This window comes from Halichoerus grypus, chromosome 11, assembly GCF_964656455.1.
Source record: "Halichoerus grypus chromosome 11, mHalGry1.hap1.1, whole genome shotgun sequence".
NCBI lineage: Eukaryota > Metazoa > Chordata > Mammalia > Carnivora > Phocidae > Halichoerus > Halichoerus grypus.
The window spans coordinates 90674580-90691334 of NC_135722.1; the positions used below are offsets into that span (position 1 = coordinate 90674580).

General features: G+C 40.0%; 2 protein-coding genes across 10 annotated transcripts; one reads left to right on the forward strand and one right to left on the reverse strand.

Moving 5' to 3' along the window:
* The first annotated feature begins 822 nt into the window (after positions 1–822).
* Positions 823–14813, forward strand: PUS3 (pseudouridine synthase 3). Of its 2 annotated transcripts, none has more exons than XM_078058791.1 (5): positions 823–973; positions 8048–8472; positions 8585–9150; positions 10035–10225; positions 14341–14813. In XM_078058791.1, exons 2-5 carry the CDS (start codon positions 8098–8100, stop codon positions 14472–14474), a joined length of 1266 nt encoding a protein of 421 aa, XP_077914917.1. In that variant the 5' UTR covers positions 823–973; positions 8048–8097; the 3' UTR covers positions 14475–14813. The 2 variants fall into 2 exon arrangements, with proteins under 2 accessions (XP_077914917.1, XP_035955146.2); XM_036099253.2 differs by lacking the exon at positions 14341–14813 and adding an exon at positions 10369–11007.
* Positions 2813–16120, reverse strand: HYLS1 (HYLS1 centriolar and ciliogenesis associated). Of its 8 annotated transcripts, XM_078058793.1 has the most exons (6): positions 16019–16115; positions 15640–15854; positions 13159–13208; positions 12394–12471; positions 7425–7542; positions 2813–4108 (listed from the first exon to the last, which is right to left on the reverse strand). In XM_078058793.1, the coding sequence occupies exons 5-6, from the start codon at positions 7436–7438 to the stop codon at positions 3181–3183; spliced, it is 942 nt and encodes a 313-aa protein (XP_077914919.1). In that variant the 5' UTR covers positions 7439–7542; positions 12394–12471; positions 13159–13208; positions 15640–15854; positions 16019–16115; the 3' UTR covers positions 2813–3180. The 8 variants fall into 8 exon arrangements, with proteins under 8 accessions (XP_077914919.1, XP_035955153.2, XP_077914918.1 ...); XM_036099260.2 differs by lacking the exon at positions 15640–15854; XM_078058792.1 differs by lacking the exon at positions 12394–12471.
* Between the last annotated feature and the right edge of the window lie 635 nt (positions 16121–16755).

The following is a 16755-nucleotide window of genomic DNA, read 5'->3' on the forward strand; positions in this document are numbered from 1 at the left end:
CCGCCCCCGCCCGGTGGCTTCAAGCACTCCTGCCCATGTTTCCCCAAAATACCCGCTTCTACATTACTAGATGTCAGAAAGACCAGAGAATTTCATAGGAAAGTAGAGAGTCAAAATGGGTGAGTTTCACCTGACAAATTAATTCAAATGAGAAAGATGCGAAGAGGAAGTAAAGTTGTTCAGGTTCTAACTGTTGCCCCTGTTCTAATACCTGTGATGTTTCCACATACCGGCTTGTTTTAATTTTAATGCTGGTACATGCCCTTTGCTAATGCAATCCTGAGATAACGGTTTTCCTTGCGGTACAACCTCTACCTCCTACCCGTATCTGCATAATCTGACATAGATTCCTTCTACTACTGACTGCTAAATTTGGACAGAAGAACTAGATTTCTTTCAGTTTTCTAACTGGAATCTTGAGATTTAGATCAGCATCTATGCAAAAACCCACAAACCAAAAACCTAGTTATGATCTCTCCGTGGTGCTGAAGCAAGACTCCCCAGCTCTGTTCGGTCATTCTCAGGCACCTCAATCGTTTGTTTTGAGGTTATCAAATTCCTTTTCAAACTTCACATGTGGATTCTAACAGCAAATGTTTTTGTCTCGCAATGATAACTTTCTAGTAACTTAAGTAGGTATAAAATCGGTCCAGGTTCTTTAATGTTAATTTCATATAAGGACAGCAGACATTTGAAAAACTGCTTTTCCGTTATTTTATCGCACTAGAATTTATCCTTTTATTCTTGTATTATTATAGGCCCCAGATTCTGCTTTGTCGGAGGTGGAGAAGTGGTGGCCAGACTAGAAAATATTAGGCAGACTTCAGCGTCAAGCCTGCACCTCCGTCTCTTGGAACTACATTTCCCACAAGGGTGGACTACATTTCCCATGAGACCGTGGGCGCGCGCGCGCGGAAGACGCAAAGCGACAGCTTCCTGTCTCGCTAAAAGCTGCGTGGTCGACAACCGGAAGGTAAGTAAGGGGATTCGGGGATGAATTATTTTCTGGGTTATACAAAGAGGAACGGCTAAATGGACAAACAGCTGGACCTTTTTTCCCCCTTTTCCATACCTTGGTCTTCAAAGCATTGATGGGTGGAAGTGGGATCTTGCTTAGGACAGTGTTTTTGTATCTGGTGCTTTTTGTAGCTCCTGGCAGAAACTCACAGCAGTAGAAACTTCTTTAATTCGATTCTTAGAGGGCCCTTGGACTTGGGAGTTAAGTCGGCTGCCTCAGAATTGTTTGCTCATAAAACTAAATACCGGTAGAGGTCAGGATTCCAGTAGTATGTGGGGAGGGAGGCGAGGCGACTTTTTTCAAATTAGGAGATTGCTTTTCACTGTTATTGGTCATAGTGCATGTCTCTTGATCCTTATGGCTATTCCTCCTCCTTCTCTCTTTGGTTTAAAATAAGGTTTATCATGGAAAATGCGTTCTCCTACTCCCCTAGTTGCAAATGTTTTGAGATTTAGATCTTTTAACTTCAGAAAATGTATTGAAACTCTAGCGATAGCTGATTATGTTTACAGTCGATGCTCAGCGCACACACCAATTCCCTCGTTGTGGTAATTTGGCAGCCCCTTTCCAAGCGGTAGGTCAGCTTAGGGTGTGCTGTGGTGTGCTGGAGGAAGCTCTACTGGGTCACGAGTCTTGGGCTCAAGTCCTCTTTTTGCCACAAATCTTAACTACTTGCTTAAACCCTTTGAACTAGTTCTTTGGTTAATAAGGTAGATAATCTCTGGAAACTTTTTGTGTTGGTTAATTATTGGGCTTTGATTTAATCTAAAGGAGTTAAGTCTTTGGTGTAATTTGCATATAAAAATGCCATGTGGTTTTTAAGTTTTTTAAAAGTATAAAAACTACCTTTAATCCCACTACATTTTGATTTTTCCTTGTGCTTTGTATGTGCACATGACTGTGATGGTGTAGTTCACAACCTGTTTCATTTAATTTGCACTTTTTCATTAGCTTCCCATTATTTTCAATGACTGATACTCCATTTAATCATTTCACTATTGTTGGATAGTTTGCAGTTTTTACTTATTTGCAGTGAGCAGATCCTACATCTATCTATATTTGAGTCAGTGATTATTTCTTTCCTGAAAAATGTCTCACAGTGGAACTGGATGAATGATGTAGCTTAAATATTACAGAGAAAATATATTTTAGCAGATAGTAATGGTCAAAGTAACTCATTTATACATTGCATAGCTATTTTCCCTTGAACAAGCTATTTCTGCTGGCTTCAGATGCTAAAACACAACCTCCAGATTTTAGATAATCCTCACTGGATTAGAAGCATCAAGAATAGAACCAGTTTAAGGTGAACAGAATTAGTGTTTTGGTCCATACCCAAATATGCCATGTTCATTTTGGTATTTGTGTCTACATCTAGTTCCAGATTTAGTAAATTCTTTTTCAGAGTGACAGGCATAATTTCCAAGAAAATCTCAGTGGCAAATTATAAAAAGCATGGTATTCTAGAAGTGACAACTGGAGGGCAATAAATTATTGAAGTAATTCTGAAATAAAACTTGGGTTAGAATCCTGTATATTATATAATACTGTTATTGTCTATTAAAAAACATTTAAATTTTCTGGATTTACTATGTTCCTTTGGAGATATGTTGTTACTTTTCTTCGTTCCTTTAGGATTGTGTGCATAAAGAACAGTTTTTTGTTCCTTTCCTTTGGCTCTCAATATTTAAGTGGTGAGAGTGTGATGGGGAGTAATGATTGGAGGCAGAGTCATAACCCAGTTTTGAGATCATCTTACTTTGGGAAGTATTAATAAGTAAAAATAAGATCAAGTTCACAAAATCCCAATTCTTTAATGAATAAGCTTAATGCCCAGCAACTTTAAAAACAGCAACTCATGTTGGCCAAAGGTTAAAAACAGTATAGAACGGAAACGGTGCTATCTGACAAAGTGGAAAGACTATGTCTGTTTTTCTTTCTTTGGCATGACTTTTGCAATTAGTGGATTTGAGAGTGGTAATTTGGAAGTGAAGTGGTATTTGATACCAATGTACACACCTAGGAAAGACCAATGATGGGTGAAGTCCTTACTGTGTAATGTTCCATGGGCTTTCAAGTTAGTTGTTTCTATTTAAATAGGACAGAGATAAAGAACCAGGTTACCCCCAAACAATCCCATAAAAGAGGTTAAAAAAAAATATTTAAGAAGGAAAAAGAGGGAAGGAAAGCTTCCTGGGCATGACACCATTTGCAAGGTCACAGCGAACACCCCAACGAAGGGCAGATCTTTTCTTCTCAGTTGGCACCAAGTAATTGTTTGGAACATATATGTGCTGAGGCTTGGACTGGGGTTCTGCTCGAGAAAGCATCTGCTCTCGGACACCCCAGCGTAATTCCTTTCTGTGATCTTCACCAGGTAACCTCATTGAGTCCCAGTCTCGTTTGTACTCAAAATATCGGGCTACCCGGTCTACCTTGCCTCGATTTCTGCTCAGCTGGTCCAGCCTTGGGAGAATAAAGGACTTGGGTCGGCTGGCAACAATCAGGTCTTGTTCATAAGCCGGAGGGCCCATTCCTTCTCTTCGTAGATAGCAAATGAGTTGATCTTGAGAAATTCCTTGGTATTCATGTGGTAAATTAAATTTTTGTGAAATGTCATCTGGGGATTCCCTGTCTTCGTGGAACTGTAGACTCATGAGCCTTTGTCTTAAGTCCCAGAGATCCATATCACTCTCTGTACCAGACTCTGATTCACTGATAATCGACTCATCGGTCACTAATACTTCCCCACCTGGCTTCTTGCGCAACACCTTTCTCTTCATCACTGGCTTTCGGAGTCTTTGGGACGCCTCGGAGACTGTTTCTGAAGCGGCATTACTTTCTACATGTGGGTACTGCATTTGCACAGGAAGAGCAGGTCGCTTTCCTGCGGTTACTGAAGCTTTACTGTAGGGATCATACTGGATAGGCTGGGCATCTCTCCTGACATCTCCCTCACCCTGCCCTGCACAGATACGAGTAAAAGCTGTAGCGGCTGCCAACATTCGTTCTTCTGGATCTACATTGGCCCATTTTTGTACATTGGGTCCCATGAGTTCCTCCACTGCTTCCCCTCCACTGTAGGACCTTCTGCAAGAAAAAATAATGATCAGATTTCTGGTAATTCCCAGTTCTTAAATTGTTCATTCCCTACTTTATTGTAGTCAGATGAAGAAAGAATGGCCAAGGCAATCATAAACTAATAGTTATAAAATACAGATTATAGTACAGGGTAATATGGTAGCAGTTTGGAGGAGCATTAACTCAGCTCCAGAGAAGCCATCATCTGCTTTCATCTCCACTCTCTTATTTGCTCCCACTTTCTAATGCCTGATAGTTCCTGCTACCTTTAGTGGCTCCTAGGACAGGACAGGTGAATTCTGGCATTATAAAAGCTTGTGACTTGGGGCACCTGGGTGGCTCAGTTGGTTAAGTGTTTGACTCTTGGGTTTTGGCTCAGGTCATGATCTCATGGGTCGTGAGATCAGGCCCTGTGTCCACACGGAGTCAGCTTGAGATTCTCTATCTCCGTACCCACCTCCCTGCTCAGGCTCTCTTTCTCTCAATAAAATCTTAAAAAAAAACCCAAAACTTGCGACTACATGATATGGGGCATAATGCTTAATAGACGTTATACTTTGGGGGGCACTTTATATATCCAGCATTGTTCTATGTGCTTAACATTTATTAATTCATGTAATCCTCACCTGTGAGGAACTGGTGCTCTTATTATCTACTTTCAAAAGATGAGTAACATGGGGCATAAAGAGATTAAATAGCACAAGGTTACATAGCTAGTAAGGTGTGCAGTTGGAAGTCTAACTCAGGCAGTCTGGCTTCAGAGTCCTTGCTTTTAACTATGAGTGACATAATCCAAAACCATCACAAAAGCAGTGATAACATATAAACACTCCTATGCTTAAGAAATTTTTTGTTAAAGATTTTATTTATTTGAGACAGCGCACCCATGCACGCTCTCGCAAGTGGAAGGAAGGAGGGAGAGGGACAAGCAGACTCTGCGCTGAGCATGGAGCTCAACATGGGGCTTGATCTCACAACCCATGAGATCATGACCTGAGCCAAAATCAAGAGTAGGATGCTTAGCCAACTGAGCCACCCAGTCGCCCCTCTATGTTTAAGTAATTTTAATACATCTTCAGTTGCCAGGCTGAGTTCATCCCAGTACCCTGTCACTGAAATAAATTTTAGAACCCAAATCAACCAGATACCCAGTGCTAGTTTCCTGACTGGATCTAGGATAGTTAACTACTGCCCACTATTTCCTATATCCCTACAATTTTTATTTTCTTTTGTTTTTTTGTTTTTAAAGGATTTTTATATCCTGTAATTTTTCTTTTTAAACTGAAAAATTAGTACATGCACATGGTAATTTTTTAAAAATAAAATATAGTTGACATAAAATGTTATGTTAGTTTCAGGTGTACATTTGACAAGGTTATGTTAAGCTCACAAGTATAGCTGCAATCTCACCATAAAATGCTATTATCACAATACCACTGACTATTCCCTACGCTGTCCCGCACATGTAATTTTAAGTAAGGATCTCCCTTCCCCTTACCAAGTCTCACTCTCAAAGGCAGTTTCTTATGCTTTCTCTAGTAATCTTTCCATATTCATTTTTTTTTAAAGATTTTATTTATTTATTTGACAGACACACAGCAAGAGAGGGAACACAAGCAGGGGGAGAGGGAGAAGCAGGCTTCCCGCGGAACAGGAAGCCCAATGTGGGGCTCGATCCCAGGACTCTGGGATCATGACCTGAGCCGAAGGCAGACGCTTAACGACTGAGCCACAGGCACCCCTCACATGTACATTTTTATACCATAAAGGAGCATATTATACAACTCTTCTGAACCTTAAAGACAGTCTTGGTGATTCAGCTCTATCAGCACAGTAGACTTCCTTCATTTTGTTTAAAGTTGCACAGAATTCTGACATACGGATACACCATCATTTATTCATTCAGTCCCTGATTTAATTTAGGTTACAGTCTTATTAAAACGAATGTTACAACGAGTATCTCTTAAGTTTTTTCATACTTGTGCAAGCGTATGTGTAAATTACCATGTGCATGTACTAGTTTTTCAGTTTAAAAAGAAAAATTACAGGATATAAAAATCCTTTAAAAACAAAAAAACAAAAGAAAATAAAAATTGTAGGGATATAGGAAATAGTGGGCAGTAGTTAACTATCCTAGATCCAGTCAGGAAACTAGCACTGGGTATCTGGTTGATTTGGGTTCTAAAATTTATTTCAGTGACAGGGTCCTGGGATGAACTCAGCCTGGCAACTGAAGATGTATTAAAATTACTTAAACATAGAGGGGCGACTGGGTGGCTCAGTTGGCTAAGCATCCTACTCTTGATTTTGGCTCAGGTCATGATCTCATGGGTTGTGAGATCAAGCCCCATGTTGAGCTCCATGCTCAGCGCAGAGTCTGCTTGTCCCTCTCCCTCCTTCCTTCCACTTGCGAGAGCGTGCATGGGTGCGCTGTCTCAAATAAATAAAATCTTTAAAATTTCTAGAAATGGAGTAGGTAGGTCAAAAGATGTGTGTGCTCAATTTGCTGGATGTTGTCAAATGCCCCCTGAAGAAGCTGTACTGATGGCATCTTCCAGAGCCTGTTTCTTCATTCCCTCTCCAAAGTGGTGCACTATTGAACCTTCTCTGCAGTCAGTTTGGTAAAAAATAGTTCTCATATGAATGGCATTTAAATTGAGTAGACCTGAACAACTTTTCATACATTTTTATAAGCTTTTTTTCCCCCTTTTTGTATGAAATGCTTTTCCTTTCCCATTTACCTCTCAGGTTGTTGGACTTTTTCTTTTTGATCCTTAAATTAAAACTAATGTATATATTCATAAAATACTTCTTAATTAAGCAAATTAGCCCTTTGCCATAATTATTTTTCTTCCAAGTTTGTTGTTTACCTTCTGATTTTATTTTTTGCTGGTACAACTTTCAATTTCAGGTAGTCACATTTTTGGTTGTCTACAGTTTCTGCAATTCTACAGGATCTTACTTAGAAATGCCCTTCCCATTCCAAGACTATAAAAAAGGTTTTCTTCTAGTACTTTTATAGTTTCATTTTTTTTGTATTTAAACTTTTATTCTATCATAGATATAAGAAACTCTCAAAGGCCAAAAACTAAATGAGCTACCAAGAACTAGATAACATGGCCTTAGAAGAGATTTGGAGATGATCCATAACTAAAGTGACCGTCAGTCATAAGATTGTCTAGCACTGTCCCAATTTTAAGGATGTAGTACATTCATACTACAGGAATGTCAACATCTTAATTACATTTTCCTGACTGACTCTTCTAACTGCTAGAGGTACAGAACATAAATTTGACTTAAAAAAAGGATCGTGATGCTTAATTACCTTTTTTCTGCCATCAAAACTGCTTAGAATGGGAAAATCTCGACTTCAGGCTCTATTTCCAATATGAAGTACAATCATTGGTAAGTTTCATCAATCAGGCTAGTCTCTACTGTAGCACCTTTAAGACAGAGCTGAGTGTTAGATGTTAGAACATACAAGCCACTAATTTTATCTGAAATACTGGAAAATTAGAAAAAGAATAGACACATACATACTATATGAACAGATTTTATGATTAAAAAGATTGGACAAGTGTAATGAAAAGTCAAAAGGAAATGTTTTAATGAAGAAATATCAGTAACATCAGTCCTTAAATCATCTCAGCTAATGAAGAAGAGAGAAATGGGATCTACATCTTCCCTGATTAAACTTTAATGATGCTAGCTATTTCTTATCCCCCCCCCCTTCCCCTGTGAACTGGCCAGACAGGATGGAAAAGAAGAGTATCTGTGGATGATCAACCCATAACAATTAGGCTAATGCTTGTCTCCCTGGACAGAAGCAAAATATATCCTTTAGGCATTAAATTAAATCTTAGGTGCTATTTGCACATAATGGAATGATACTGACATCACCAAAGTAATCCACATTGAAACTGTTTTATCCTTTTACTCTCTTTTCAGGTCGAGTGGACCTATATGATTCCTTTATTCCTGGGGTTGGTTGTCTTATCATGGCTGAAAATGACATAGATAGAATCCAGACTGAGAAACTCCTAAAAAGAGTACAAGAACTGGAGCAGGAGGTACAAAGACTTAAAAAAGAACAGGCCAACAACAAAGACTCACACGTTAGAGAAAATTCTTTAGGAGCTGGAAAAGCTAAGCGTGCATTTGATTTCAGTGCTCATGGTCGAAGACATGTAGCCCTAAAGATAGCCTATCTGGGCTGGGGATACCAGGGCTTTGCCAGTCAGGAAAACACAAACAATACAATTGAAGAGAAACTGTTTGAGGCTCTAACCAAGACTCGACTAGTAGAAAGCAGACAGACATCCAACTATCACCGGTGTGGGCGAACAGACAAAGGAGTTAGTGCCTTTGGACAGGTAAGGGCCACTATACTCTTTCTCAAAGTAAACAATACCAACATATTCTAGGTGTACATATTAAGAGTTCAGATTGTGTCTCCAGAACAAACATCTCTTTTTAATTCCACAGGTGATTTCTCTCGACCTTCGTTCTCACTTTCTGAAGGGCAGGACTTCAGAGGATTTTAATGTAAAAGATGAAATCAACGATGCTGCTAAAGAGATTCGTTATACCCACATTCTCAATCGGGTCCTCCCTCCAGACATCCGTGTACTGGCCTGGGCCCCTGTGGAACCTAGCTTCAGTGCTAGATTCAGCTGTCTGGAGCGGACTTACCGCTATTTTTTCCCTCGTGCTGATTTAGACATTGTAACCATGAACTATGCAGCTCAGAAGTATGTTGGCACACATGATTTTAGGAACTTATGTAAAATGGATGTAGCCAATGGAGTCATTAATTTTCAGAGGACTATTCTGTCTGCTCAAGTACAGCTAGTGGGCCAGAGCCTGGATAATGAGAGATGGCAAGAACCTTTCCAGTTATGTCAGTTTGAAGTGATTGGCCAGGCATTCCTTTATCATCAAGTCCGCTGTATGATGGCTATCCTTTTTCTGATTGGCCAAGGAATGGAGAAGCCAGAGATTATTGATGAGCTGCTGAACATAGAGAAAAACCCCCAGAAACCTCAATACAGGTAAGTTAAAAACAAAACAAAAAAACAAGTGTTGCCTTTAGAATATTTTTAAATATATTAAATATTTTAAATAACTGAAGGTTAACATATCTTCCTTTCCCAACAATTGTCTGATTAACTAGGTCACTTATTTTGTCTTCATGAAGAATTTAATCTATCTTGTAGAATGTTATGAACATGTAGGAGGGCTATCTTTTTCTTTTCTCGTTCTGTCCCATTAGTAAGAAATAGGTGTTTGGACCAGGCCCCTTAAATAAAATAACCTTCATTTTTAAATTTTTTTTCCCCTGAATTTATGTTGAGAGGTATTATTGTTAGGTTCTGTTAGGTGAAGTTTAAAAGTGAGCAAACTATTCATATTAAATCTTCCTTGCTTTATATTATTGGGTAGTCATACTATTGTACTTTTGAATTTTTCCTAATTTTCAGTGTCTGAAATGGTAGGAAAGATGGGAAGAATAGTCAGACTTTTCTTTTGAGAGGAGGCTGAGGTCAGATAAACCAACAATTCATTCCTAAGCAATGAAATCTAGTTTTTACTTCATACCATACAAAATTAACAAGTTTGGAAAAATATAAAAAATAATTTTATAGCATTATGGGTGAGACAAGTCAGCTCACTTCTAGGTGACCTGTTACCACTGAAATTTACCCTCTTTTGATCAAGCCTAACTAGTTGATCCATGGTTTGGTTTTTTTTTTAATTATAAAGTTGTTCAAGGTTAGAGATCTTTTTTTATTTTCTTAATCTGTTAATACTGACAAAGTTTTCCCCTCCTTTTAACCCAATTACCTACCCTCCCCCCACCTTGTTCTTAAAATACAAGGCTGTTGGATGGCTGCTGTGTATTTTCATACTGTTTCTTGTCTCTTTTTCTCTCTAGTATGGCCGTAGAATTTCCTCTAGTCTTGTATGATTGTAAGTTTGAAAATATCAAGTGGATTTATGACCGGGAGGTTCAGGAGTTCAATGTTACCCATCTACAACAACTATGGGCTAATCATGCTGTTAAAACACACATGTTGTATAGCATGCTACAAGGACTGGACTCCGTTGCAGTACCCTGTGGGACAGGTATGACAGGAAAATCCTAGGATACAATTATTTACTAGAACCAAAGTTATATGGGGCATGGGGGGAGGTAGATTTATATAAAGTTTGGAGGTGATTCTATTGTGGTAAAGCATCCATGTAATATCTGATTGTATATATTATAGGACCAAAGATGGATGGAGTGATAGAATGGAGAAATATTAAGCCCTCTGTCATAAAGCAGACCAGTGCCTTTGTAGAGGGAGTGAAAATGCGCACATATAAACCCCTCATGGATCGTCCTAAATGCCAAGGATTAGAATCCCGGATCCAGCATTTTGTACGTAGGGGACGCATCGAACACCCACATTTATTCCATGAGGAAGAAACAAAAGCCAAAAGGGACTGTAATGATACAATGGAGGAAGAAAATACTCTTTTGGAGAAACCAACAAAGAGAGTCTGTGTTGATCCCGAAATTAAAAGCATCAGTTAACCATAACAGGATCTAGGAGGCAACAACTAGCTAGTGGTAGGTGAATAAAAAAGAAATACAAGATAATATGTACTTCAAGAAGTCCTAAAATTCAGATGATCGGTTCTTTGAAAAAACAAAACAAAATACCACCCCCCCAAACCCAAAGACCATTAAGCCCTATAAAGGAAGTTCTAGCTTGAATAAGAGTTCAAACATTCTCATTCCTTCCCCAAAAGGATTAAGAGATAGAAGAAGCAAGAAGCAACTGTGAAATGGAGAGGAGTTTACATACACATGGAAACCTGTGCCTTGTGTTCAAATTCATTAAAGCCTGCTTCTGCCAGTGTCTAATTTGTTATGCTGTCTTTTTAAAAAGCAAATGAGATACTCATTACTCATCTGAATTCTCCAAAGAGCTTTGCCTGAGTGTCTTATTTTTCAAGAGAGAAATTAAAAATAAGAAATTTAGTCAGTTAAATATTTCGTACATTGCTTTATGAAAGGCACACTACCTGAAAGTGACCTAACTGAATAAAAGCACAGCATCTCTTAAAAAGCTTATCAGTCTAGTGCTGTGAGCCACAAATGGTCTTGGTTACACAGTCTTTTTTTTTTTTTTATATATAGATTTTATTTATTTGAGAGAGAGAACACGAGCAGCGGGAAGGGGGAGAGGGAGAAGCAGACTCCCCTTGAGCAGGGAGCCCGATTCGGGACTCAGATCCTAGGACCCTGGATCATGACCTGAGTCAAAGGCAGATGCTTAACTGACTGAGCCACCCAGATGCCCCCATCTTTTTCTTCTTCACAACCTTTTTACATATGTAAAAAAAAAATTCTTAGCTTAGTTCATGGGCCATATAAAAATAGACCATGGAGTTTACCACCCCCTGGTGTAGTGGTTTAAGGAAAATTCTTATAAAGAGATTTCCAAGCTAAATCTTGCACAACAAGTAGGAGCCAGTTAAAGTGGGGATAAAGAAGCAGAACTTTAAGTGTGTCCAAGGCAGAAGATGCAGTTTGTATAAAGCATGAGAGATTTACCTGCAGGTAATTGTAAATACAGGAGTACAGCTTGACACTAACAAGAGCATAGTTTAGAAAAGGAAGCAAGGATCATGTTTGTAGAGTCCTGTAGGCCTTCTTAAAAAGCTTACATTTTATCTTGAGAGGCCGCTGAAAAAAAAAAATACAAGCCAGGACTGTGTAGCAAAAATACTGCTCTGGGTATGGTGTGGACTGGAAGAGGGCAAGACAGTGGGACTAGTTAGGAGGCTGTTAGAGTAATCGAAGAATTAGATGATGATGGCCTAGACTAGATTTGTAGTAAGGGGGATGGAAAGAAGTAGATGAATTTGAAATTAAGAAAGGAGAAGCAACAGGGTTTTATGGTTGAGTGAATGTGAGGTTCAAAAGTAGGGAGGCTTTCAGGATAACACCTAGGTTTCAGACTTAAGCACATCTGAGACACAAGGGTCAGGAAAATAAGGTGGGGCTTTATTCTCAAAGATGATAAGTAACCCTCAAAATACTATTAACACCAATATTTACTCAAAAGAGTTCAAAATTCTTTTAAAACGATATATTAGCTCTTATAGCCATTAAAATAATAAACATCAAGTGAACTCAGACCTTTTGCCTCAATAACAATTTTCATCACTGCAGAGTGTAATACTTCTGTACAGTTATGAAATAATTATACTGTATGTTCGAGATTCAAAGTTTTACTTACCAATCAACAAACAGTTTGTTCCTACTTAGGTTCAAAACCCCAGGGATACAAATATGGTTTATATCCTCAAGCTGCTGGCTAAAACAACATACAAGATAATTACAAACAATATTAACATATAGAGTAAACAGACTGTGTTAAGTGCCACAGAAGCTTAGTAGTGGGTGGGCCACAGAAACAAGACTTAACTGAAAAAGTTCCAGGTTTAGGATGTAAAACAGTGTAAGAAAAGTCAAGTGACCTTGTAGTACTGAAGACGACACATAATAAATAGCTTTTACATTCTAGCAGAGCAGGAACTGGAAAAGATCCTCATTTTATTTTATTTTATTTTATTTTATTTTTTTAAAGATTTTATTTATTTTTTTGACAGAGAGAGACATAGCGAGAGCAGGAACACAAGCAGGGGGAGTGGGAGAGGGAGAAGCAGGCTTCCCGCAGAGCAGGGAGCCTGATGCGGGACTCGATCCCAGGACTCTGGGATCATGACCTGAGCCGAAGGCAGACGCTTAATGACTGAGCCACCCAGGCGCCCCAAGATCCTCATTTTAGAGATGGAAAAATTGTGGTACAAAATAACTAAGGTTTATTCTTACTAGCCAATTGGCACAATCCAGGTCATCTGGATTTTGAATCAAGTCATTGGTTTTTGGAACGTGATTTGCCAACATTTCATAATGCCCTGAATGTTCTTAAAGTATTGCTTTCTCCTTTAATTTTGATGTAAGGACAAACCAAAACATTTCATTTTTTTCACCTTCCTACCTTATTTCAGTGTACCTCCACTGCCATTAGTTTTCGAGTTAAAGAAAAACCTGGAAAGAGAACGGAGTTTGTGAAATCACTATTTAAAAAACATCAACTCTAGGGGCGCCTGGGTGGCTCAGCCAGTTGGGCGACTGCCTTCAGCTCTGGTCATGATCCCGGGGTCCCGGGATCGAGCCCCACGTCGGGCAGCCTGCTTCTCCCTCTCCCTCTGCCTGCTACTCCCCTTGCTTGTGCTCTCTGTCAAATGAATAAATAAAATCTTAAAAAAAATAAAAATAAAAAACATCAACTCTAAAGAAATGATACATGGGACAAAAAACACTAACTAAAAAGCCATGCTTTGGAGATCCTATAGAAGCAAAGGAATTAGAAGATCAAGGTCTTATATCTTAAGTAAAATCCTTTCAAGGTTAACTAGACCATCCTATCAAATCTAGTAGAATAAGCATTTAGTGATAATATTTTTTGATAACATGTTACTATAGATAAACTCAGGACAATCATCACAGATGAAGCAATGATGAATCCCAAAATGTAACTTTGCAAAAGTACCTAAGTTATCTGAGGGAATATTTGTTATAAATTTCAGCTTTTGACTCAAGGTATGGACTAATAACTGTTAGAAATAGGCCTTAGATCTTCCTTTCTTCATTGGAAAAATGGAATTATTCCAATAGGTGGTGAAGTTTAAATGAGATTATACATGTTATATATAAATATATAACATGTAATATATATGTAACATACATATATATAAATAAAATGGTGATTTGTGAGCAGTATTACACCATTTATTTCAATGTTCATGCAATACAAAACTACCTACTAAATAAAGCAGGGACAGAAATGGAATAGGACTCTGGGCTAGGAGGATCTCCAACACTAAGCCCAAAGAGATTTTTTTATGGCATATGTACTATACTGTAGAGTGATTAACCTGATATCTTCTTTGCATTTAAATTACGGCACACTCCCATTCTTTTTCTTAAATGTATGAACATGGGTTATTTGTAAATAACAAAATATAAACTTTAGTAAGGCCCACAGGTAACTGTTTATTCTTTCTTTTTAATATAAAGGCCTGATAATCCTTTCCCTTTACTTAGGGGAAAACTTTCACATAGAAGCTAGAGCAGCTTATATTTTGCAGATTCTGATAATATTTTTTTTTTTTTTTAGATTCTGATAATATTGACCAAAATACCCAACAGTACCTTCTCTTCAACAGTCTGGAGCAACTCAGTGTCCTAGGCTTAGTAGTTGCAAGTGAAAGGGTTTCAAGGGTGGAAGGGGAGGATTTTAAACTGGGATAGTAGTTGGATTCTAACCATTACAGGGGGGCTACTGCAGAGTTACAATAAATTCCTCTACTCTGGGGAGGTAAGCATGCAGCTTAAAGAACCACAACATCAGAACAAAACAAAACAAACACTGATGAAAGACAACCATAATCCAAAGAAACAACCAACTGGGGGGAACACTTGTAACAGATTCAAAATCACAAATTCAAATTCCTCTTAGAAAGCTATTAAAAGGTACACACACCAGAATAGGGGAAAGACAGATGACTTAGCAAAGAAATAATGACTAATATACATAGAAAAGGATGTTTAATCTCATTAATAACACAAATAAAAACATTAAGATACCCTTTTAGATTGGTAAGATTTTTCAATATCCAGTGCCAGTTAGAGGGTGGAGAAATAAGCACCCTTACACTGTATGCGTGGGTGGGTGGGAGGATATCAATTTTTCTAGAGAGCAGCTTAGCATTATGAATCACAATTTAAACTGTACCACAATTTCTAAGCCATAATCCACTTCCAAGAATTACTCCAAGGAGATAAACTGAACAAGAATGCAAACATGTATACATACATGTAACCACCATCATGCTATTTTATAATGAAGAAACTGAAAAAACAGCTGTCCATCATTAGGGCATTGGTTAAATAATATACTGTACAGTACAGCAACTGCAAGAAATACCATACATCCATTAAAAATGGTATTTGACAGACACCTGTTCCGAAAATTCTAAGGCATAATGTGCTTTTAAAATGAATATGCTTTATTATATTCAAAATATACAATTAGATAAATAGTTTATAAGCATAATCATGTAAATATATATTCGTAACGAATATATCTGAAGGAAACCCAAATATGAAGTTTTCTTTTTTTACGGTTATCTGAGGCCGATGGAATATCTAGTATTTTCTTCCCTTTTTTTCTTTATACGTTCGTACTTCTTGGATTTATTTCTAAAAACAATGGGGCTGTATAACTTTATAGTCAGGAAAAAAGGTGTATTTTCATCTGGGGTAGGACTATAGAGCTCTTCGATTTTCCACGCTATCCTAACTCATTAGGGAGACAGGTGCACGCACGGTTACACCCAGAAGTTCACAAAGGGCGTAACCAGGGGTTGGGATGACTCTGGTCCCCGCACGACAACAAAGACAATCGTGTGCCCACCTGGCCCCGGGCGTGGTTGTCGCCTCGGATGCTCGCGGCCTCCCGGGAACCCGGCTCCCTCGGCGGCACCGCCCCCGCTGCCCTCTGGGCCAGGGACGTGGCCGCCGCTGCAGCCGCCAGGCAGGGAGTGGACGCCGGACGCGCCGCGGGCGCCCACAGTGACCTCTAGGGACGCAGGCACTCCAAGGGCACAGCACGACAGAGCTTACACCTGCCTAGGGGAGCAGTAAACCTGGGTTCAGCAGGATCTCAGGCGTTTCCCAGCCGCGCCAGGGGGAAACTCCCATTCCGCGCTTTTCAAAACCCGACCTCTCCACAGCAGCGGGCAGCCGGCCCTCCTGGGCCCATTCGCCCCCTATTCCAGCCCCTGTCCGCTTACCGGCCCCGCCGAGGTCCGCTCACCGCACCGAGTCCCGCCGCCCGGCTAGCGCAGCTCCGCAGGGTTCCGTTAGCGTCCGGTAGCTCTCGCAGGCGCACAACCCGCCCACGCGCCGAGGCCGCAGTTAACCGCCCGGCAGCCGCGATTTAAACCAGAAGAGCGAACCCCAGCCTTCGGTACCGCCCTCCAGCCCTCCTATTGGCTCTGAAGGCGAGCGTCTTCCACGTCTACATTCTGATTGGTGCTCATTTTCTCTTGGCCTTCTCCCACAGGCGGGAGGAAGCCCGGGATTTGAGGTACGGATCCGGAAGTGCTCCAACCCCCCCTTGCACTGGCGCGTTACCCGGAACCGTATCTGCGTCGCCTTCAGGCGCACGGGTAGGGAAGGAGGGGACTCTCTAAAGTTCTTTAACGCTAGTTAGCTGGGTTTTAGCAGGGGCGCGTTAGCGTTCGGTCCACCTGAGTGGACTGCGTCTCCACCCTTCCCAACTCCGGGCGGCTGCGGTGGTGGGTGGCGTCGGAAGGGAGGGCTCTTGGAGCTCAGCTGGAGCCATCTCCAGCGATCCGCCTTTTCAGAAGGTCCACCTGGGGTCTGACCCACACAGGTTCTGTTTAAAAAACACAGACGCGCATTAAGCCCTTTCCGTGGCTCACAAGGCTGTTTGACCCACTGCTGTGTCTCTTGTCCCTCCCGACGTTCCTCTGCACCCGTGCTCCAGCCACACCGACTTCTTGCT